Below are 25529 nucleotides of genomic sequence, written 5' to 3' on the forward strand. Positions count from 1 at the left end.
TTGCCTTGACAGAGCAAACAATTTCAGATGCTTCAGATGGGATTTTCATGTCATCTGTAAGGTTAAAGGTCGCATCTGAGCCATCTCACTGTTTTTTTTTGTTTTTTTTTTAATATGGATAGTATGTGGTCCATGTAAAGACGAAGAATCACCCAAATAAGTAAAGAGTTGAGGAAGTTGTTCATTAATTTCCCTTTTATCTCATCTTCCTGTCTCTGAACTTAAGTTAAACTCTGTATGTCGGATTAAGATAAATACATTTTATGGTAGTTATATACTTGTTAGTATTACAAATGAGTCTTCCCAGAGATTTATTTTATTATTAATATTAATTTTCTTCAGTAAATTAACTTGATTAAAGTAATTTAAATTGTAAATATAAAAATTAAGCCATACTTTGAAATGTTTACAACTCGAGATAGATTAACTTAATAAAAAGGATATGTTAAGCTGTATGTTAAGCTGTTCTACAGATTTCATGGTCATAACTTGGGTTCTTTTGTACTGTATTTCTCAACTTTAGAAGTAAAGGAAAAAAGGGGAAGGAAATAAAAAGGTAAAAAAAAAGGTGGGGAAATAAGAAAAAAGGGGAAAAGGAGAAGGAAAAGAAGGAAGGAATGTATCATACCTGACATATTTTTTGTAAAGACATTAGTCTGAACATTTATGGATACAGTATAGTTAATTTATTTAATAGTGGCTGTTCAAACATTTAACATTTACCCCAAGCAGCCTCCAAAGAATCTTTCCTCAGGTAGACAGCAAATGTTGGAGATGTGATGGGGGAAGAAAGAGGCAACTGGGAACATATTTTCTGGGAGTGTAATGAGTTGGCTGACTTTAAATATTCCTTGCAGACTGCTCTGTTGATGATTCTGAGTGAGCAAATTGGAATAACTAGGGAAATGATTTTTTGAGCTATGTTAAAAAGTTGGAATTGCCTAGACATAGTAAGGCTTTGCGGAGTCTAATTATGGCTGCCAAGAAAGCAATAATTCGAAAATGGAAATCATAGTCTTAACTAACTTTATTAGAAGTAACAACGATAGTAACAGAGATGAAACAACTGGAACTGGGATCTTTAAAAAAGGGTAGGAGTAAATTAGACAGAAAAAAATGGGAAATGTGGGACCACTACATGCAATGGAGGAATGATGTTTAAAAGAAGGCAGGATCTGAAAAATTATGCTATGGTTGACTGACAGTGGCTGGATATATTAAAAGTGATGTATAATGTTTGCAGCTACAGTTGTGTTGGCATGGTTTGTAAAGTATAATGTTTGCAATTGAGATTGTGCGGCTTTGATTTATTTTCATTTATATAAATGTAAGATTGCCTGTGTCACACATGATAATGTAATAAAGATGTTTCTTGTAAAAAAAAGAAAAAAAAAATAACATTTAGATATCGCATGTAGGAATTGATCTTCACTTTTCACTGTGTTATAAACTAGTGTATTTAGATACTTGTCTACAGCTTATGAAAATAATAATTAGTTACAATTTTGAGTTTTTCTTTATTTTTAATTTTTTATGTATTATTTCAATGTTTACATTTTCAGATTTTATAAATAAGATTATTATTATTAACTTTTTGAGACAAATACACTGATGCTTAATGGGTGCTTTACCGACAATTTTTTTTTTTTTGCAGTTCGTTTTATGTTGATACTAGATACATCTAATAAAGATATAATACTTGAGTCACATTCTCAAGTATTTAGGTTATGAATGTTTTCATATCCTCACATAGGATGTTTATAAATATACTTAGATGATTTATTTCATTATTGAAAACTATTATAGTAGATTCAATTTCAACTGAAAAAAGCATTATATTTTGACATAATTATATTTATATAAGCAGAATTTTTATATATATTATCTGATGCAGATAGTAAGAAAAGGTTGAGGGATTGCTTGGATAGTATTTCTAGCAAAGTATGGGGTTTTATACCTCATTGTTTCAAGTGTTGCTTTAATTAATCAGTACACTAGGTTTTTGTATTTAAGTTTCTGCCATTTAGTGTCTGTCCTGTTTATTATAATTCTATACAACATGAGCATTTAACATTTTTTAATGTCTTATATTAATCTTCATGACTGTAAACATGAATGGCTATACATAAACCGTAATATAATATGAATATCAAGTGTGTATCTATTAATTAACATCAGCAGACTAAGTAATAATGTTAAAAAGAGAAGTTTGTATAAATATCTTAATTTGCATAAACACACCTTTCAAAAGGTGTGTTTCCTTCAAGAAACACACCTTTTGAAAGACGATATATACAGGCTGACTTCTAATAACTACACAGTATTAGTAAACTCTCATTATAAGCAGAAAAAGAGAGTAGCACACTTCTGTTGAGAAATTCGGTATCATCACCCAGAATTATTAATACATTTTATGATTCTGCTGGTATGTTTTGTTTGGTGTCTTTAGAAATAAATAGAAAGCTTTGCACATTAGTTAATCTTTACTGGATACTTGGAGTGGCAGCTAAAGCAGTCAAACATCAGTTTGAAGATATTATTCAGTATTCTAAAATGGAGTTTAATGCTAGCAGGTGATTTTAATTGCACTGTGGGTGATAAAGATACTAATACAAAATTGTAAACACAGGAAATCTGCCACCTCAAAGCCTCTTTTGAATTTTATTGAAACAGCTGTTATTAAATACATAAATGACTTTGCTAAGCCAAATTCATTATTTATACATACTATTCACATCAACATGAGTCTCATTCTAGAATAGAGTCTATATTTCAAATGACATCATAATAAAATTAGATAGTAGTTGCTTGTCCATTGTCAGATCACAATGCAATTATATTTGACTTAGAAACTATTTCAACACTCACTCTGCCTGCTACCGGAATGCCTTCATATACAACTAATTTGAAAGATTTTAGGGAATTTTATGTAAGTGAGATAACCTTTCTAGATATAAATCTTACTGATGATATATCTGAAATAATTGTATGGGACTCTTTAAAGTCTTACATTTATGATAGGGTTTTTATCTTGGTTTATTAAAAAGAGGAAACAGTGGGACAAAGATATATTGGAATTGCAAATTAAAGTTGATGAAATTAAAATAGAAATACAAAAAGGAAACACTGATTTGAAAGTAAAACTCAAACAGCAAATATTTAGAAACACCATCTTAAAACTATGATTAATCTTGAACAAATTAAATTCTTATCCTATGACCCCTGCTAATCAGAGAAGTTTAGCAAATAGAACAAAGAAAATTATTAAATCTAATCAAATAAAAGAACTTTACATTCCAGGCGCAAATAAAAAATCTACAGATTTATCAGGTATCTTGGAGGCTTTTGGAGTTCATTTAAATACAGGTAATTTATCTATTTCAGAAATAGCAACACCTAAAATTGCTAAAATGATCCTTAGTAAATATATTGATAACAGGCTAACACAGGAATAGAGTCTCAAGATAAACCAATTACTAAGACTGAAATGAAGACAAAAATTAATAAACTGAAATCAAATAAAGCACCAGGTATAGATAACATATTCCCTGAAATGTATAAATTATTGCCAGGGAAAGCTTTAGCTTTGTTGCTAAAGGTTTAGACTTCAGTTAAAGAAAATATAACTATACCTTCTTCATGGAAATATTGTTAAATATCCCCGATTTTAAAGACTGGTAAAAATGAAAAATTATGTTCTGCATATAGACCCATATCCTTTTTAAATGTAGATTATACAATGTGTATGGCAATATATGCTAATATAATAAAATATTTTTACCTCTTCTAATACATGAAGATCAAACAGGTTTCATAAAAGGGAGAAATACATATGAGAGTATTAAAATAATTCATATGTTAATTGATCAAATTAAATTCCAACAGAAAGATCTGACTATAGTTGGTTTAGACAGCAATAGTGTCTTTGATTCAGTTAATTGGAACTATTTACTTTTAGTCTTGGGTGAATATAGATTTCTAGAATCTTTTTCTAAATTAATTAAATAATTTTATGAAAACTGTCTAGTCTATATTAAGTTAGGATCCCATAGGTCAGGTTCCATTACAGTTACTAAAAGAACCACACAAGATTGCCCCTTATCCACTTTATTGTTTGCTTTGTTAATAGAATCTTTTGCGAACTGTGTTAGGCTTGTCACTAATATCAAAGGTATACAGTTTACTAGAGGTTTAGATCTGAAACTTCAGGTGTTTACATATGATATTTTGCTAATGTTAACTGACAATCACTCTTTGCCAGCTTTATTTAATATAATGGCAACATTTCAAAAGATTTTTTTTCTTCACTTTAATGAAAACTAAACAAAGATACTACCTATAAACTGTACAATGAAGTCTGTAAGTAAGAAATTATCTAGATACATTCTTTCTGATGGCAGAAGTTATCTAGGTGTTTTGGTGACAGATGAACTGAATGAAACAGAATTAATTATACTAATATCTTATTTAAAATTAAATCACATATGACTAGTTGGAGTAATTTTTTTGCACTATGGAAGATAGGCTGTTTTTAATTAAAACAGTTGTTTTTCCTAAAATTATGTGTCTTATTAAAGCTTTATCTCCCCCCCCGAAACAAATTTAACATGAATATAATAAAAAGATACTGGATTTTATTTATGTGGTTTCCTAATAAACCTAGAATTGCTTTAACTCACTTATTAGACTGGTGTACTGTAGGAATGAATCTTCCTGACATTGAGATATATGCTCTGTCTTCTGTTATTCAAAATGTAACATTATGGATAAATTCAACATACTCATCTGTCTGGAAACAAATACTTGAACAAATCTGGTTGGAATCAAATTTTTTAGTCAGAAGTATTCACTAATTCTATCAAATTAATTGTACTGGATGATAAGGGATTATATTCTAGAGACTAAAAACAAACAAATATTATCCAAATATATAATTAATTCTCTTACTGTATTTAATAATTATTTGAACAAGAATCCTTATATTAAGGCTTGGCCTTTCATGCCTTTTCCTGTTGCTTATACTTATAAGAATATTGGCATCTTTCATGTGTCTTTCGGCTTTTCCCGGTTAGGGGTTGCCACAGCGGAACTCCGGTCCACTAATGATTGGCAGTAGATTTTTACGTGCCGAGTTGCCAGCCCTGACGCACAACCTTCAACGAAGGTACACCCCTTCACGCATTTCTCCACACAGAAGACGCTTTAGCTGAGAATCGAACAGGATAACGAATATTGACACCTTTCATATTAACAAAATAAATACACTTTAAGCAAGAAATTTAATCTTCTGCCATTATCTAACAGACTCTGGAAAAGTTCTTTCTATTAATCAAATAATGAATATATATAATATAGAGAATGATTTGTGGTTAGCCTTACAAGCCATAAGACAATATGTCATGAGTAAATTGGAGTTAATGCAATTACCAGTCAGGCAGGATGTTTCGAACTTTATTAAAGAAAATCAACCAGTACAAGGAAATGGTTATCTGACTAAAATATATAGAATCACTAAAATTACAAAAGTGTATTATAAAAAGAATTTATGGTGCTATTTTACAGTAGGTAATGATAAAAAACATATACTTATGTCATCAAAACAAACTACATTATCATTGCATTGGCAATTGATGTTCTTCGTGTTTCACTGTTGCAGTCATTTCATTTGGGTTATCTGCTTGCAGTAGCCCTCAGTCGGCCGGTGTCAGTGAGGCACTTTCGCAGCCCCTGATACCCGGTACTTCTGATTTGCAGGCCTCTACTGAGACCCATTCAGAGTCCGGTATGCCGTGAGATGCTTTAACTATGGAACCCGCAGATGTCTCTACCTTGGATGGGTCTGGAGCCGCTCTGCAGGCACGGGCTTCTGAGGGTATATTCAGGCCTATGGACTTGCATATTAAACCAACACCTCCTTCTTCATTTAGGCCCAAGTCCCGAACCATGCCTAAAAAACCGACGCTCAGGCTTCTATGCCGAGAAAACAAATGAAAAGAATGGCTGAAGATCTTATAACTCTAATCAGGGAAAGCCAACCTCCCCCTTCTAAGAGACCTAGGACTGAAGTTGTTTATGAATCTTCTGACCAGGATTCTGATTTTTCTGATGATCTGAATTTGCCCTTATCTACTTATGAGGATTCTGATGCAGAGGACTCTATTCCCTCTGCTTCTCCTCCAGAGGATTTTTCTTTTGGTGAAACCTTACATACGCTAAGGGAGCATTTCCACTGGCAAAGCCAGGATTTTTCTGATTCAAAAAAGAGGCTTAGGGATTTCTTACTCCTGCCTCAGCATAGGCCTTTAGCTATTCCTCCTGTACTAGACATTGTTGATGATGCTTTTTCGGAATCTAGTTGGCCCCTGATTCTTTGCCTCCTGCTCCCAGAAAACCTGACAGGTATTACTGGATTCCCAATTCACACAAGTTCCTTTTTAAAAATCCTATTGCGGATCCAGAGACTATTTCACAGGGACCCAAGGGCATTAAGGCTTCTACTGCTAAACATCCTACCCCTTCTGATAGAGACTCCAGGGCGCTGGATAGATGGGGTAAGAAGGTTTACACTTCAGCAACCTTGCCCATTAGGGCTTTAAACTGCCAGCTTCATATGTTAAAGTCAGCATGTTATTGGATTGCTTAAACAGAAAATGATGTTGGTTCCTGACTGTGCGGAAAATAAAGAATTACAGGATTTAATGCATTCTGCTGAACAGGTTGGAAAACATAATTTGCCATGTGGATTTGATTCATTAGAGGCCTCTTACAGGGCTGCTGTTACTGGATCTGTGCTCAGAAGGCATGCTTGGCTTAAGGCACAATCTTTGCCTGATCATTTTAAAGCTAAATTGTTGGATGCTCCCTTAAATCAGGACCGCCTGTTTGGCAACAAGGCTGAGGAAGTTCTTAAAAAGATGGAAGATAAAGCTAAATCTATGCAAACTGTTAAATATTTCTTACAAGTTCAGCCTCCTAGATGTAGTAGGTACTGGCCCTCTAAGAATTGGTCCTTTCCAGCCCCTTCCAGGTCTTCTGAAGCCAAACCCAGACACAGCAGACACCCCAGGTTTCAGTCCCATTGGACACACAAGACTAAGCAGTGGGGAATTTCCGCATCCAAATCAGGGAGTAGTAAGACTCTTCCCATATGGAAAACTGTCTCAGTGACTTGCTTTTAAAACTTCCAAGCACTTCCCAACTGAATGCTACTTTAGGCGGAAAGATTGGTCTTCAGGCCAAAAACTGGGAACTCATTACCCAGGACAAATGGGTTTTAAATATAGTGTTCCAAGGATACAGATTTCACTTCCACACCTTACCAACACCAAGCGGGTGGCCAGATCTACCCCCAGATCATTGGGCAGAGGCCCAAAATAAAGTGCTCTCTCTGTCTCTTAAGCATAGGGGCTATTCAGTTGGTACCAGAAGAGGAAAAGGGACAAGGTTTCTATTCAAGACTTTTTCTGGTACCCAGAAAAGGCAATACATGGCTTCCTATCTTGGACCTTTCTACTCTAAATACCTTTCTGGTGATTTATAATTCAAGATGCTGACTCTTCACCAGCTGCTTCCTATGCTAGGCAAAGATGCATGGCTGGTAACACTAGACTTAAAAGAAGCATACCTGCACATCCCTATCAGGTAGTCTTGCAGAAGATAGCTATGCTTCAAAGCAGGCTACATGCACCATCAGTTCTCTGCACTGCCCTTTGGCTTGTCTACTGCACCTAGGGTATAAGTGCCTAGCTCCAGTCATTGCATTCTGCAGGCAAAGAAATATTCAAATATATCCGTACCTGGACGATTGTCTAATTCAGGCAGAAAGCCAGGACATACTTTTTAATCATCCGGCCTTTGTTCAGAGGGTATTGACTTGTCTGGGGTACACCATAAACGAAAATAAGTCACACCTGGTACCCTGACAACAAATTAACTTCCTGGGAGCAAGCTTGAATACAACGTCCCAGATGGCTTTCCTCACACCAGAGAAACAGACTCATTTGACAACCTACTTCAAACAAGTGGCCACAAAAACCCAGTTATTTGCAAGGCAAATACTGCAAGTCTTGGGGTTCATGGCCTCCTGCATTTTTCTAATTCCATATGCTGCAAGGCTGCATATGAGGAAACTGCAATGGTATCTCAAAAGCCTATGGTGTCAACATTCACAAGATATAGAAGCTATGATTCCTATCATACATTGCCTGTGCCTAGAGTTCCTTTGGTGGGCAGAGGCCTGCCACCAAACAAGGGACTACCATTCACACTACTAGCCCCTGCTGCCCAAACCTTGACAACAGGCGCATCAGACTATACATGGGGGGGCTCACCTGGCAGGGAAGTGCATTCAGGGCAAATGGAGCACAAGTCAAATGCACCTACACATAAATCAAAAGGAAATGTTAGATGTACAGAATGCCCTGACAGCCTTCAAGGACCACATTCTTCCAGGACAACTAATGGTAAAGACGGACAACACCACGGTCATGCGGTACATAAACAAGCAGGTGGGTACACACTCTTACCCTCTCTGCAGACTAGCCATGGCATTGTGGAACACAGTCTTGAGCTACCAAGTGAATTGACATGCTCGATTCCTGCCAGAAAATCTAAATACACTGGCAGATGGACTAAGCAGAAACCTCATGGACCCACATGAGTGAAAACTGGAACCAAGGATTTTCAACATGTTGACAAGCAAATGGGGGAGCCCAGATATAGAGCTGTTTGCCTCCCCCCAGAACGATCAATTTGGACACATTATGCACAAGGATTCCCCACAAACTAGCTTGGAAAGTGGGTGCTCTATCCTTCAGCTGGAAAAACCTATCAGTTTATGCCTTTCCTCCTCTGCCTCTGCTCTCCAAGGTACTACTAAAGATCAAACAGGACAAGCCAAGGACGATTTTAATTGCACCAGACAGGCCACGCCAACACTGGTACCCCCTCCTGCGCAGTGTGTCACGCTTGGTGCCATGGCACCTGCCTTAGACTCCTTCCCTGTTGTCTCGATTCTGCACCCTCAGCTGCAAACCCTGAACCTAGCAACCTGGCTAATTACCTAATCTCTCCTTTGCCACCCCTCAGTAAATCAGTGATGGATATCATTTTAGAGGCTAGGAGGCCTAGTACTAGAAAATCTTATGCTGCAAAATGGAAAAGATCTTGTACCTGGAACCAGTCTCAAGGGATGAGCTCAGCAGTGCCGAGTTTACCTCAGATTCTACAATATTTGACTGAGATGCTTCGTAAGGGCTTGTCTTTTTCCTCCATCAAAATTCATGCCTCAGCCATTTCAGCTCATTATAGCACAGAGCCTCCCCTCTTCTCTCACCCACTGCTCAAGCAGTTTCTCCAGAGGGGCCAAAAATGTAAGGCCGCCAAGGAGAGCTCCAACTCAAGCCTGGGACCTTAACTTTGTCTTGGAGAAACTCACTCCTCCTTTCAAGCCAGCTGCTACTGCAGATTTAAAATTCCTTTCCTGGAAAACAGCTTTCCTTTTAGCAATCACTTCTGCAAGAAGGTTATCTGAGTTACAGGCCCTTATGGCAGAGGAGCCTTTCATCATCTTTCATGCGGACAGGGTGTCCCTCAGAACCAATCCCTCCTTCATGCCCAAGGTGGTATCCAGTGTGGCTCTTAATCAGTCCATTCATTTGCCTACCTTCTTTCCTAACCCACAGAACAAAGGAGATGTGCACAGACAACTTAGATTCTACTTGGACAGGACTAAACCTCAAAGGAAATCTGAACAACTGCTGGTGGCATTTGCTGCAGGGACAGAGGGGAAAGCTATTTCAAAACAAACCATTTTGCAATGGATAGGCCACTGCATTCATTTCTGCTATAAGCACCATGGAAAACCTATCCCACATGGCATCAGACCCCATTCAACCAGGGCTGCATCTACCTCTACAGCTTTTCTCAGGAGCGTCCCTACAAGGGACATCCTAGAAGCTGCTACCTGGAGTTCTGTACATAATTTCACCAAGCATTATCATTTGCCAATTTTCTCTAAATCCAGAGCTGGTTTTGCCACTGCATTCTTGCAGGGCCTTCTAGCTCATCCTAATTCTATTTAAATTCCTCGTCCCAACCTTAGCTTTGGGAATCTACCCAAATGTAATGACTGCAACAGTGAAACACGAAGAACATAGTATAGTTGTGTACACTTACCATAAATGTAGATGTTCGAGTGTATTCACTTTTGCAGTCCTGGTTACCCTCCCTTCAGCCCCCTTTCTTCTTTTGGCTATACCTCTACTCTCACTTACTATGTTCAAAAAGCTTTTTTATGTATTTGCTTTTTTGTTGGAGGTATATTCTTGTATTATAGATTTAATTGCTTCCCATTAGAGGGGCATCTGACATCTTGGGCAAGAAAAACTGATGTAATGGCGTTGGCTGCATGTTTTATACCCCTGACTACCTGACGTCATGGAAGAAGGGACAGCAACTGACGCAGGACCCAAGACTTTGTTAATCAGGCCAACTGAGGGCTACTGCAAGCAGATAACCCAAATGTAATGACTGCAACAGTGAATACACTCGAGCATCTAAATTTATGGTAAGTGTATACAACTGTACATTTTCCTGGAAATTTATTCATAGACGTTATTTTACACCTCATAAATTAGTATTGATGTTTGGAAATGACAGTGGATGCTGGAGATGTAAAAATAAAATTGAAGGCAGACTGGCAACACATGTTCTGTGATAGTAAACCTCTTAATACTTACTGGGATAAAATTATTTCTTCCAGATTGCCTTCGATGATAACTTTTTCAGTTAACCAAATTATTAGTATTATTTAATTCTCCTATGCCCAAATGTGTTCCCAAGAAAAAGTTTTCATTTGTTTGGACTTTATTAGCATTAGCCCGAAAGATCATCACCATCAAGTTGAAAAGTGAATCTTCTTCTTTCAGTGAATTCAAGAACCTACCGTTATCATTTGCACGTATCAGAATTGCTACTTTAAAGATCAAGACTGATAGAATTACTTCACACTACAGTACATGGTTGACAATAATGGAAATATTAGAGAAAATAGACTGCAATTTATCCTAACAAGTCAAATGTGTTTTGTATTTTGGCTAGACACCTCTGTAGTTATGTTCTTTTATGTTAACTTATTGTTATATATTTTTAATTTCTTTCTTGCTCTTGTTCTTATTAGATTGATTAAAGTACATCATTTACTATTTCTTATTGCTGTTTTAAAAGATATTATTATTTGAAATACAATAAAATATTTGAAGCAAAAAAAAAAAACATTAATTTCTGGTGACTAAATATTTTTCAAGACTAATCTGTAAACATTGTCCTACGTCAATTTATAATGCTGGAGAAGTGATCTATTTGTTCTTTTGTTTTTCAGAACATCCATGAACTTCCAGAAGGTACAGATGGTTTTAAGACAGACATGCCACGTGACTTGGCAGCTTTGCATGAAATATGTGCTACTCATTCTGATGAGCTCCGGAAACTTAGCAAAGAACAAGGTGCTCAGCAGGTAATGATGTCATTACTTCTGTTATTTGTTACAGTGGCACTTCAGAGGTGTGTTTTATGAAATCCTTAATCTGTAGATATATTCCTGTTTGTAAGATCACTGAAGCATTTTGTTCCATTCTGAGGTGTACTGATATATGTAGAAATCATAACCTTAATCGTTGTCAATTATTACTGAGTTTGTCTTGAGCATCAGGAACATTTTGACTCGTTGTCACTCAAAAACATCTCTACCCATTGTTGTCATTCAAAGCTTATTGATTTAACTAAGTTTCTTGCTTCAGAATTTTACATTGGCTAGCCAGGGTATACCTTTTCAACACCAATGTTAGCTCTTAAATAGACACCCCCTCATTCAGATACATATGCACTTATACAATTTCGCTTGACTGACTAATATGGCGTCCTGTTCCATTGTCTGCGAGTGTGGTGGAAAACTGAAGACGTTTCCAGCTACAACTTTTAGGAGTAGCCACCTTGGTGGCAACTGAAGTAATATTTAATAGTAGGGTATGTAATATTAAGACACCATTCTATGTTAGTTTGTGGTCTCTCAATCCAGGTGTGTTTTTTGTTTTTCAGAAGTTCTTGTGTTTGAAGGTGCTTGCTTAATTGTGCTGATACATGTCGCATTGTTATATGCAGCACTTGAATGTATGCCTTGTCCCTGAGACCACTGGTTTTTACTGATCAGACAGTTTGGAACTGGATTCTAAAGTTCATTGTGAAAAGTTTCCTGCCTTTGGAACCTGAAGCAGTTAAATAATTTAATTTTGTCTGATGGCAGTGTCTAAAGCCAGGGCCCTCATTGACATATCCTTTGCTACTTTATAGGAAACTTTCAGTGCCAGTATTTCATCCCAGACTGTCAAATATATAGGGTGAGAAGCATTTGGTGGTCTTCTTGAAGGAAGAAAGAAAGAGAGTAGTTAAGAGTATATGTTGCAGGAAATCAGTGGAAGAGCCTCCCGTAGAACAGCACAGCCTTAATTCAGAATACTTTCAGGAAGTGAAGGAAACAGAGAAGTTAAATTGCACATCCTCTTAGCACCCTCAAGGAGAGTCCATCCCTGAGATGGCATCATGGTCCCCACATCATGTCTGTCCTTCAGCTGTCAAGGGCTGACATTCTTGCTTATCTACGTGTTTTGGGACAAAAAGTGACATTTGAGAAAGGTGATCCTGCAACCAACTGGAGTGAATGTGCCTCAGTTTGTAAGCTTGCTTATATCAAACCTGCTCCAAGTGTGCACCCGTTAAAGTCTCCAAGCTAGTGTCCTGTGGTAGTACTTGAGCCCAAGTGCTGTTCTCTGTTGGCTTTTCACAGGTTGAGCAGGGCTTGATGGCCTGGAGTAGAGAGGGTCCAGTATATTTGTCTTTTTTTATGTTCCCATACTAGGGCCTGGCACAGTCTTATCAAATCCTCATACCTCTGTTGATAAGGAGCATGGTGCTGTGTCACTTGGCAACCAGTCCCACCCCTTCACATGTTCATCTCCACAGACATTTTCTGTGCATGTGTTTGTGTACTCCAGAGCTGAGTGGGGACAAGGGTCTTCCCTCTTTGTTACTTTGGAGGAGTCTGAAGATATGGGAGTCATTAGGTCTGAGTTAGATAAAGATAATGAGACCTACTCTCCATGCAGCTCCTCTCCTTATTTTGACCGTTTCTTTGGCAGAACTCTAAAGTCTATTAAATCTGTCATAAACCAGCCTGTGGCCTCCTTTCATTCCCCAGATTATGCTTAACTGAGTAATTGAAAAAGGTAGTAGTAGTAACCTTGAGTCATCCTCTCTGTGGAGCCTGTTTAAAAAATACCATTTATGCAGTCAGGCAGCACATCAGTACTGCTTTCTAGGCTCTAAATGAGGTAGATGTTCTCTATACCTCCTGGTTGAACGATACTGACTAAACATCTGGGAACAGACACTCCTACATTATTATGTATCTGATCCTGCTTATGATCCAGAAACTGTGACAGTTTACAGTCTGGCAAAGAGTCAGAAGCTTGGGCCAAATCAGGCCAAAAGGGTGTTCTGTACCACACAGGTGTAGATTTCTACAGTCCATCTGTTATGTCCAGTTTTCATGTCTTCCTAAGGATCAGGTTTGGAAAAGCTGTCACATCCCTTCCTGAGGCTAGGATCAAGAAGGAGCAGGTTGACATGCACTGACTTCCACAGTGGGCTGCCATGTGACACTGTGTACATTTGGCTATGTTAGTGCACTAGTTAGGACAGCAGCCTCAGGAACATGTCTTTGCAGGGGTGACATAGCTGAGTTTCAAAAAAAAAGAGCAAGGGAATGTGTATGGTGAGGCAAGATGGAAACAGCCTTGCTGACTGACATTTTATTGTATCTGCCTCAGATTTAAGGTCTAAATTTACATTTTCTTGTACCTGCCTCAGATTTGAAGCTTGCTTAGCATATTGTCTCACCATTTTTGGTAACTGTTTTCATTATATTTAGTTTGTAATCTTTTGAAGTAGCATTATCAGCTGCCATTGTTCAGTTAATTTGTCTGGCATTCTGTTTTTTCTGTATGCTTGTTGCCCTCACACTTGTATTCTTGATGATTTTGGCTGTTGTCTGTCCTAGGACACTTGCCATCTTTCAGGCAGACTGAACTTCATTCTGTTCAGTGAATATCCAGTTTGTTGGAACCTTTATCCCTCCATGACTTTAAGTGATGAAACCCAAGTAATGTGCTTTTGACTGCTGCTGCCACCTGTTTGGGATATTGTTTGATCAGTGTTTATTTCAGGTATGTCCAAGATGAAAGAGGTAGATACACCAAGACTATCGAAGTCAACCACAATTGTATATCACAGCAACACGAATTTATTGAATAGAGTAAGCGCTTTCACGTCTGCCAGGACGCTTCATCAGACTTAATAATTACAACCATTATTTCATTCATTTAAATAGCCTACATCCTCCTATCACAAAGCATATATCTGCACTCATCAATAATACACAATACTATTGGTGTGTATGAAAAAAGCACTCTTACATTAATAAGTATGGGCATATGTAAGATACTATGTATATAAAATACAGAAAATATATAAAAAACATATAAAAAACTGACATATGTAACAAATATTATACACTTTAAAAACAGTAATAAATTATGTACAAGCATTTAGAAAAGTACACATAAAAGGGTTATATTAACTTGCATTAAAACTAACCATCATAAAGAATGCTAACCATCATAAAAAATATATGAAAGTACTTCACTTACAATGTATATATTAAGCCTAATGTTTCAATGGTCTATCTACAAGAAAAGGTCTCAATGAAATCTTATCATTGAGACCATGACCTCTATCTGCCGATAGTTTAGTAATCCATTTTATCTCTTCTTTTTCAGTTTTGTTACGTATACATCCCAATCTCTCTGTAGTGAAAATATGTTCTATTACCATAAAATTAAAGGAATGTGTACTATCATATTGCATAATATGATTAGCCAGGGCATTGGTCTCATTCTCTCCATTAATAGCATAGACATGTTCCCTTATACGTTCTTTAAGTGTTCTATTAGTCATGCCAACACAGAAACAGTGGCATTTCTTACATTGACTAAGATAGACCACATTTCTAGATTTACAGTCTGCATAATGTGAAAATTCATATTTCTTACCAGTATCAGGGTGTATAAACACATTTGAGTTCTTAACAAAAGCACATTGATTGCAACTGCGGCAAGCATAGGTACCTTTCCTTTGTGAGATTACCCCTTCCCTCTTGTTTTTCTCATAACATAGCAATCTCTTAAGTGATTTGGTATTCTTATAACTGAATGCCGGACTATTACCTACTACATTAGCAATCTTGTCATCTAACTGTAAGATATTCCAATGTCTTTTAATAATGTCTACAACCAAAGTATTGTTATTAGTGTATGGAATAACTATCCTTTTTCTATATTGTTTACTCCTGTTCCTTACAGTATGGGTAGATGCATTCCTATGTATGTAGGGCAAACCTGTCCCTTCACGTTCCACTTCATGTAGTCCTTTAAGATCTCTTCTATGATATCCCCTATCTAAAAAATTATTTCTCTATTCCTATAATCGCTTCAGAGAACACTGAATCTTTACTAGTAATACGTGAGTATCTAATAGCTTGGTTTTTAACTATATTCCTGTGTATATGTGGAGGGTGCATGCTATCCCTGTGTAGAATAGCATTCTTCTTGCAGGATTTTCTATATATTTCTGTACTAAGGATACCATTCTCCTTTTCCAACAACACATCTAGAAATTCTATCCTATTCTGTGAAATGGTGCTAGTTAACTTCAAAAACGTAGTAGTACTATTTTGTGAAATGAGCACTGAACCAGGTTCTACTGTGAGACTACTCGCAAATGATATTGTGCACCCAACCAACCTAGGGAAAATGAATGAGCAAGTAGTATGTAGAAGAACTACAAACCTAGAAGGATATTCAGTACCTAATATGGATAATGAAGTGAATAATCTCCATTTTCCCCTGCCATTCAGAATGGAGAACAAACAAGCATGGAGTCCCCAGTACAAAGGGAGGAAGAGGAAAACTTCAGAAGGACAATTGGAATTCCAACGCAAATCGTAAAGATTCAGTGTTCTCTGAAGCGATTATAGGAATAGAGAAAGAATTTTTAGATAGGGGATATCATAGAAGAGATCTTAAAGGACTATATGAAGTGGAATGTGAAGGGACAGGTTTGCCCTACATACATAGGAATGCATCTACCCATACTGTAAGGAACAGGAGTAAACAATATAGAAAAAGGATAGTTATTCCATACACTAATAACAATACTTCGGTTGTAGACATTATTAAAAGACATTGGAATATCTTACAGTTAGATGACAAGATTGCTAATGTAGTAGGTAATAGTCCGGCATTCAGTTATAAGAATACCAAATCACTTAAGAGATTGTTATGGTATGAGAAAAACAAGAGGGAAGGGGTAATCTCACAAAGGAAAGGTACCTATGCTTGCCGCAGTTGCAATCAATGTGCTTTTGTTAAGAACTCAAATGTGTTTATACACCCTGATACTGGTAAGAAATATGAATTTTCACATTATGCAGACTGTAAATCTAGAAATGTGGTCTATCTTAGTCAATGTAAGAAATGCCACGGTTTCTATGTTGGCATGACTAATAGAACACTTAGGGAACGTGTAAGGGAACATGTCTATGCTATTAATGGAGAGAATGAGACCAATGCCCTGGCTAATCATATTATGCAATATGATAGTACAGATTCCTTTAATTTTATGGTAATAGAACATATTTTCACTACAGAGAGATTGGGATGTATACGTAACAAAACTGAAAAAGAAGAGATAAAATGGATTACTAAACTATCGGCAGATAGAGGTCATGGTTTCAATGATAAGATTTCATTGAGACCTTTTCTTGTAGATAGACCATTGAAACATTAGGCTTAATATATACATTGTAAGCGAAGTACTTTTATATATTTTTTATGATGGTTAGCATTCTTTATGATGGTTAGTTTTAATGCAAGTTAATATAACCCTTTTATGTGTACTTTTCTAAATGCTTGTACATAATTTATTACTGTTTTTAAAGTGTATAATATTTGTTACATATGTCAGTTTTTTATATGTTTTTTATATATTTTCTGTATTTTATATACATAGTATCTTACATATGCCCATACTTATATTAATGTAAGAGTGCTTTTTTCATACACACCAATAGTATTGTGTATTATTGACGAGTGCAGATATATGCTTTGTGATCGGAGGATGTAGGCTATTTAAATGAATGAAATAATGGTTGTAATTATTAAGTGTGATGAAGCGTCCTGGCAGACGTGAAAGCGCTTACTCTATTCAATAAATTTGTGTTGCTGTGATATACAATTGTGGTTGACTTCAATAGTCTTGGTGTATCTACCTCTTTCATCTTGGACATACCTAATATTTTTTAGGAGGTGATACTTTACCCTGGATTGTGTTTTCTGTTTTTTGCAGTGTTTGTTTCAGCTCAAGGTCAATGAAACTGCTAAAGTTATCTGGACTCTTACTTGGCTGACTTGATTGCTGATCTTTGTGGATTATCCAAATGATATTTGTTTCTTTTTTTCAAGTCGCAACTTTTGGGTCCCATTTGCTCTTCTATACTGGAATTTTGCAGCTTCTTGCAATTTTCTTACACTGCTTGACTGGTACTCCTGGCTTGTCCCAGACATCTGCAGCTTATCACCATTCTTAGGTTCATAGGTTCGTACTAGGCTATCTGCCCTAGGGCATTTATAAGCCTAGCCAAAGTGTGTGTGGCTTTCACCACCCCTTAGGATGAGAATACTACGCCCATTTAGGGTTTAGTTTACTGTGCCTCTGTCTAGTAGTGACACAGAGATGACCCCCGGGGTAAACCTACGATCTCCCATCCACTCGTCAAGACTTCTCTTGAATAGAGTTAGTGAGGGGCTCTGCCTAACATGGATTGGGATTCTGTTCCAGAGTGTAGGGAGCCTCTGGGTTATGAATCTGTCCCTCCAGCATGTCCTATTTATTTCTGTGTTGAGGTTTAAGTCTCTTGCTCTCGTGGCTCTGATGGATTTGGATTTTTTGAGGTGGAGCATGTCCATTAATTCCGGATTGGACATGGCCTTGTACGTTAGGCACAGGTCACCTCTGAGTAGGCAGTATGCGACTTAATAGAGCTGGAGTTTTTTCAGTCGGGCAGCATATGACATATGTTTAAGACCCTTTATCCTCTTGGTGAGGAACTTTTGGGGTCTTTCCAACTGCTGCAGGTGTCGGGTAAGATACATCCCAAATGGGGCATTGTACTCAATCATTGGCCTAATAAGAGATGAGTACAGGGGCACAATGACCTCTCTTGATCTAGATGTGAAACTCTTCATGATAAGGTGGGCAATATAGAAGGTCTTCCTAACCACTTTGGCAATGTGAGTGTCAAATGAGAGGTTACTGTCAACCTGGGTCCCTAGGTCCCTGATTACCTCTTCCGTACTTAATGGATACCACCTATGTGGTAATTTGTGGGAACCTTGTTTTTCCCAAAGGGTATGACTATACATTTTTTGGCGTTAAGCTTAAGGCCATGGCTCTGGCACCAATTATCCGTTTCTATGAGTCCTCTCTGAAGGATGTTTGTGTCTGCTGGAGTATCAATTATGGCGCCCAGTTTGCAGTCATCTGCGAACTTTGTCAGCCACAATCCTCCTATGTTTGCCTGTACCTCGGAAAAATAAATGCCAAACAAGAGGGGTCCCAGGACTGAGCCCTGTGGGACACCGCTTGTGACTGGCTTAGAGTCTGACATAGCTCCAGCAACTCTGACCCTGTGGGTTCTGTCCTTGAGCCAGTTTGCAACCCATCTCGTGACATATGGGTTTACATTTAAGCTGGTGAGTTTGTGATGCCCGAGTGTGGTATTGTGTCAAAGGCTTTTGCAAGTTCAAGGTAGGCTGTGTGAACTGCCTTACCTTCATCAATGGCCTTAGTGACGGTTTCAAAAAAGTCGACCAAGTTCAAAAGGCAGGATCTGCCCTTGACAAAGCCAAATTGGGTAGGATCCAATGTCTGTAGGTCCCCAATGTCTTTGTTTATGAGTTCCATAATGATCCTCTCCATAGCTTTGCAGACCAGGCTCGTCAAGCTTATGGGGCGGTAATTTCCAGGGTCCGTAGAAGCACCACCTTTGTGAAGTGGGACCACTGTTGCCGTATGCCACTCTTTGGGTATGTATCCTGTAGTAAGGCTAAGATTAAATGTCAGCCTTATGTTTGGGTTTAGTTCCTCTTGGAGTTCATGTAGCACACAGCCCGGGACACCGTCCGGTCCCATTGATGCTGTGTTTTTAGCTTTAGAGAGGGCGGCTCTCACCTGGGCATCTGAGATGTTAGGGAGGCTACACTCTGCTGGGATAGTTATTTCTCCTTTTGGGGGGGAGGGGGAGGAGAAATTTGCACTGATCCTATCTGCCAGAATGTTGGCAATGTCAGTGGGTTCAGTGTATTTATTGTCATTTTGGACTAACTCTGAGCATATCTGGGAGTTTCCACCCAGGTTTCTAACATAGCTAAAGAAGGCCTTGTGATTGTCTTTTGTGTCTTTTGCGATTTTTCTCTCAAAGTTGGCCTTGGATGATTTTATGAGTGATCGTAGTTTTTGCTAGTACTGATCAGAGATGCCTTCCCATTTAGGGATTTTGCTCTGTCATGTAGTAGCTTCCTCCTTCTGTTGTAAAGTTTGTTTATGGCTGGGGTCCACCAGACCGGGCGCCTGCCTTTGGGGGAATGGGTCTTGGTTTTATTTGGGATTGCATGATCCATGCATTCTTGAAGGTGCCCGTAGAAGGCATTTGCAAAGGATTCAGCAGTGTGGGTTGTGGTTTCCACTGGCCCAGGGACCTTGAAGGATACCACTTCAGTCTTAAGAAGTGTGAAGTTGGCTTTTGAGAAGTTCTTCACTGTGGTCTTTTGTGCAGGGGGTAGGGGTGGGATGTGGATTTCCAGGGGCGGGATGTGGATTTCCAGTGAGATTAATTTATGGTCTGATCTTACCAATGAGGGATATACTTCCGGTGTGGAGCATTTTGTCCCCATGTTTGTGATGATCAGGTCTAGTATATTGTCTCCTCTTGTGGGAATGGTGACTAGTTGTTCCATCGCATTTGAGTTTATGAATTCTAGGAACCTTTGGGCTAGGGTGTTTGGGCTTGAGTAATGTTCCCAGTCTATGTTTGGGTAGTTGAAGTCTCCCAATATGATGGTATTTGGATAGACATTCATACTCTCCAGTGTCTTCAGGAAGGCTGTGTGAGTTTCCTGAGTTTGAGAGGGTGGTCTGTAGCATGCTACAAATTGTAAGGCAGTTTTGCCTATGGTTAGTTGCACCTGGATGGTCTCCGATGCTTCGTGCATTGCCACTAACCTGGAGGTGTGGGTATCTTTGATGAATATGGATACTCCCCCTCCTTTTGTGGTTCGGTCCAAGTTTTGGGGCCGGAAAGCATGATATGAGGTAGAACCTGATAGTGCTGGGGTGCTCTCAGGAGCCTTGAACCAGGTTTCAGTCACTGCACAGACATCGATGTTCTCCATACTGAGGAGGGCTTCGAGGGCATGCATCTTGAGGTTTAGACTTCTGGCATTGAGCAGCATTACCCTTATTTTTTTTCCACTTGTGTTTTCTAGGGAGGTAGGTTTGTCATTTGAGCCTTGCCTAAAAAAGGCACTATGGGGGTGGCAAGAGCCTTGGCCAATATCCGGAAGCCCAGGGGTGACGGGTGCAAGCCATGTCTTGCGAAGCAGCGTGGCTTGTCGAGCATGTCATCCCAAGCAGACAGACATTGGATCCCCTTTGAATGACACCAGTAATTAAGCCAATTGTTAAAACTGATCATTTTGTCTTTGTACTGTGGCATCATTCTTGGTGAGGGTAAGATGCTGCTCAGGGTCAGGGTCATACCGGCCTGGGCTACATAATCAGAGAGCTCCTCTATGTCTCTTTTCATGTAGTCCAGGGAGGTATGTCTCAGGTCGTTCACACCGGCATGTACAATGACTGAGTCATATTTGTACTTGCTGTGGAGTGGCCTGAGTGCTTGTGTTATGTGGCGGATTCTAGCTCCTGACAAGCAGCTTACTGTGTGTGACCTTATCCTTGTTCAGTCTGAGACCAAACGAAAACAAACTGAAAACTGCTGAAAAAACGGACAGCATGCAATAAGAGGGCTGGAAACACAGCTTTAATACTCCACAAACGATAAAAAAGATATAAAATCCAAGTGATGGTAAGCGCTTTCGGCAGGTTCAAATAACCCGCCTTCATCAGTCTGATGAAGGCGGGTTATTTGAACCTGCCGAAAGCGCTTACCATCACTTGGATTTTATATCTTTTTTATCGTTTGTGGAGTATTAAAGCTGTGTTTCCAGCCCTCTTATTGCGTGCTGTCCGTTTTTTCAGCAGTTTTCCTTGTTCAGTCTGGTGAGCGGGACGTCAGTGTTTCTGACTATGGAGTCACCTATTACAAGTGTGTCTGGCACGTTGTTTGACCTTAAGGGGTGTGACTGTTTAGCACACTGACTTTGTGAACTATGTGTTGCATGTGCTATGTCTTGAGGTGGCGGTTGCTTGGGTGTCTGCTTTGGAGGCCTCTGTTGTTTTGGTAGATTTTTAATCAGCGCCTCCGAGTATGTTTTTGTGTGTTTATGTGTTTGGTTTGCAGTTGTGATAGTTCTATGTGCGTGGTTACCTTCTCCTCCTGCCTGGTCTTGCCAATACTGAATTGAGAGAGCTCAGCCTCCAGTTTGGCTATATAGTTGCATCTCTCGCATATATTTGTATTTGTTGGGAGGAAGAGAGGGTTGTCTGTGTACATGAGGCAATTGTAACATTGCCTCAAGATTCCCAGATTCACCAGCTGAACAGGAGAGGATGCCAGCAACTGACCCTTCGACATGCTAGAATAGTGAAAAAGATTGCTGTGTAACTGAGTCAGAAAGGATCTATAAGGAAATGTCCAAACCCAACAGTGCAAAGTCCACCAAAAATAACTAAAAGAACACTGTCAATGCCAGGAAATGCTTTATACGAACTTTTAATCCACACAAAACGTTAATACAGATTGAGCGCTTTCATCCCCTCCTGGGGATTTCATCAGAATCTGCCATATTTCATTATTATCCCCTTTAAATACCCTACCCATTTCTGAGGTCATTATTTAATTGGTAATGCAATTATCAGTTTAAAGAAATAGCAGTCAAATACATGTCTTTCACATACTTAACATAAAACCATCCTACTAGTACACATCTAAAAATCATTCAAAAACTTTCATAAAATCACTACATAAAACAAAGCATTTATACCTAATAAAATATTTAAAATGTTTAAAATCCAACATGAGTAGCTTTGAGCAGAATTTAGTTATACTGTTCTGCTTTTTTATTCAGTACAGGCTTAATAGATTTAATTTCATTCAACCCTGGGGGTATGTTGGCTTGTAATTTAACTTGCCATCTAGTCTCTCTTTCTTCAACATAATTTTTATAATTCCCTCCCCTCGGGTTTCTTAACACCTTCTCTAGAATACAGAACATAAACTCTTTACAATGAACTGACTCTTGAATATGCCTAAAAAGGGCGTTATTAATATTCTGAGTCTGAATTTGATAACCATGCTCGTACATCCTGTCCCTAAGTCTCCTTTCAGTTTTTCCTACATAAAAACCTGGACAAGGATGTACACATGGCTAAATATATAATGCCCCTTGTTTGGCAATTCCCTTTTTCTGGTCTAATTACTGTTTCTAAAACATTTCTCAATTTAATGCACTTGTCTTGACAAATGAACATGCATTGGGAACATGTCCCACACTTGCTAGTCCCTGTTCTATCATGGATTTTATAATTTTCCTTCTCAAAATTCTTTTTTAAATTCAGTCCTACTGTATATACAAAATTAGGGGCCTCACCCCCTATGTCCCATAATTTAGGGTTGTTCTTAAGTATTATCCAATTCTTCTGTACAATTTTCTGGACCTCCTTAGCTTTCTGTCCATACGGTATCACCATTGCCCTTTCAAACTTCTTATTTCTATTAGATTTTACTTCTTTAGTTTGAAGCTCATGTATAGCACCATTATTACCTAATAGGGGTTGATATTTCTTCCCCCATTCACTTTTAACATATTCAAGTGTGTCATATACCATTTTCTCAGGGTACCCTCTATCCAAAAACATTCTAGCTACAAGATTCAACTCCTGGTCTAAGTCTTCATACCTAGATGTCATTCTCGCTACTCTAATAAATGCCCTTTCACTATACTATTTTTCTGTGCCACTGGGTGATTACTAGAGTATTGTAAGTATGAGTTACTAAAGGTGGGCTTTCGATATATTTTAGATGTAAACTTCAATTCATTTATTTCTAATTTAGTATCCAAAAAATTAATCATTTTTTTATTGTACATATGTGTGAATTTAAGAAAAGTAGTAGTATTGTTTAAATAGTCCATGAATCTTATTATTTCATTTTCAGGTCCTTCCCACACAATAAGTATATCATCCAGAAATCTCATATATTTTTTAATGTATTTTTTAAAAATACTTGTAAAAATGTATTGCTGTTCCCAATGAAGAAGTACCATGTTGGCAAAAATGGGAGCACAAGATGCTCCCATTGCTACCCCCTTATGTTGTTTATAATACTCGCCATCAAATAGTATGAAATTGTTCTCTAAAACTATTTCCATGAAATCTAATAACAAGTTCTTTTTATCTTGGGGTAGTTTAGTATTCTTTATCATGGCCTCTTCAAAAAATTCTAAGCCTTCTATTTTTGGTATGGATGTATATAAATTTATAACATCAGTTGAAAGAAAAATGGTTTCTTTAGTACAAAGGGTGTTATCCATATGCCCTAAGAAATCCCATGAATCTTTTAGTATATGTTCATGGTTGTATAGCATATTTTTCAACCATCCATCCACCAATACACCAAACGGGTAGGTCTTAGACCCTCTCCCATCTACTATTGGTCTGAATGATAAATTCTCTAAACCCTTGTGGATTTTAGGTATACCAAATATGCTAGCCACTCTGGGATTAGAAACTTTCAAAAAGTTATATATCTCTATAGATATTCTCTCATCAATTAAATATTCTTCTAAGTAATAAAATGTAGCCAGGAGGTATAGTAATAGTGCATTTAATGAAACTGATGCTTCTAGACATTCTAAAGACTTTGAATACCTTTTGGCAAAACAGTATACTTTTTCTGTCGTCGATAAAGATATTATCAATGACAAAGAGACTTTTAAATATAATGAAATGTCTGGTGGTTCTTTAAAAGAATGCTTGCAATGTTTTGAAACTAAAATACTTCTAGTTAAGAAAATACAAATTGAGAATGGATATTTAGCTGAATGCATTGTGAAAAAAGTAGTCCCAAAGGGACTTAGATTGTTTAAATTTCCATTTGGTCTGGATTATGATGAAAAATTATTGAAGGAATTCAGAGAAATGTTTGATAGGTTTGGGTTTGAAATGATGCAGAAAATTATTAAATGTAATGATTTTAAACCGAGTGTGCTTATCAAACAAATGGAAGAGTTGGATAAAAAGATTGACAGACTTACTATTCTCTGAATATAAAGCTACTTATTCTAAAAAAATTGATAATGTGGATTTTAAATGTAACAGGCTTTTTGAAACTAAATGTAAGAATATGAAGAGGGATTTAGCGGACTATAAAAATAATAGGGTGTATATTTACAAAACTGACACTTTTTCTAACATTAATAATAAAAATACACAAAATAAGAAGAATTTTGAACAAATGAATAGAGAACATAATGATATGGATAGAACACCTTTTTTATACCATCAAGAATGGGATGCGAGAAGGATGGAAATAAGAAGCCCAAATCCACATGTGTGGAGGAAGGGGGGCAAATACAACAGGTAGACATGACTGAGAGAATAACAACACAAGGTGTGGTACATACATACAAAGGGTATCATATATATAATTTTGCTGGGATTAATATAAAGAAAGAACATTTCCAGTTATGTATGAAAGGATTGAAATTTATACCAACAAAGAGTATGGATTACTTGGAAACTATTATTGAATTGAAATTATTTCTAAGGAAAATCAATTTAGGGGTACATATGTGAAGATTTATCAACAGAAACAGGAAATAAAAGAGCAGTAAGTAATATATTTAAAAAGAAAAGTACATTTAATCCACCTTTGGATCCCACTTTAAGTTGTTTGGAAAAAGCAATTACTAACGAAATATATGAACTTAAAGCGAAAGAAGGGAAACCACATTATAGTAACTTAACGTTTGATGAAAAAGATATGTTAAAAAACTTGAAAGAAGATGTGAGTATAAGAATAATGAAACCAGACAAAGGTGGTGGGATGGTGTTTTATGACGCCTTACAATATTCACAAAAAATGTTTGATATGCTCTCAGATACACAAACATACTATGGAT

The 25529-nt window shown here is 37.5% G+C and overlaps 1 protein-coding gene across 1 annotated transcript in view; it reads left to right on the plus strand.

Moving 5' to 3' along the window:
- RASA1 (RAS p21 protein activator 1) overlaps window positions 1-25529 on the plus strand; it is a 3076403-nt gene that overhangs the window by 2867639 nt on the left and 183235 nt on the right. The window contains exon 24 of the mRNA XM_044064149.1: window positions 11381-11515. Within this exon, the coding sequence (XP_043920084.1) occupies window positions 11381-11515 (135 nt within the window). The remainder of the gene's footprint in view (window positions 1-11380; window positions 11516-25529) is intronic.

Source organism: Protopterus annectens, chromosome 2.part2 (assembly GCF_019279795.1).
Source record: "Protopterus annectens isolate FY-2018-M chromosome 2.part2, PAN1.0, whole genome shotgun sequence".
In the NCBI taxonomy this organism is placed as follows: Eukaryota; Metazoa; Chordata; order Ceratodontiformes; family Protopteridae; genus Protopterus; species Protopterus annectens.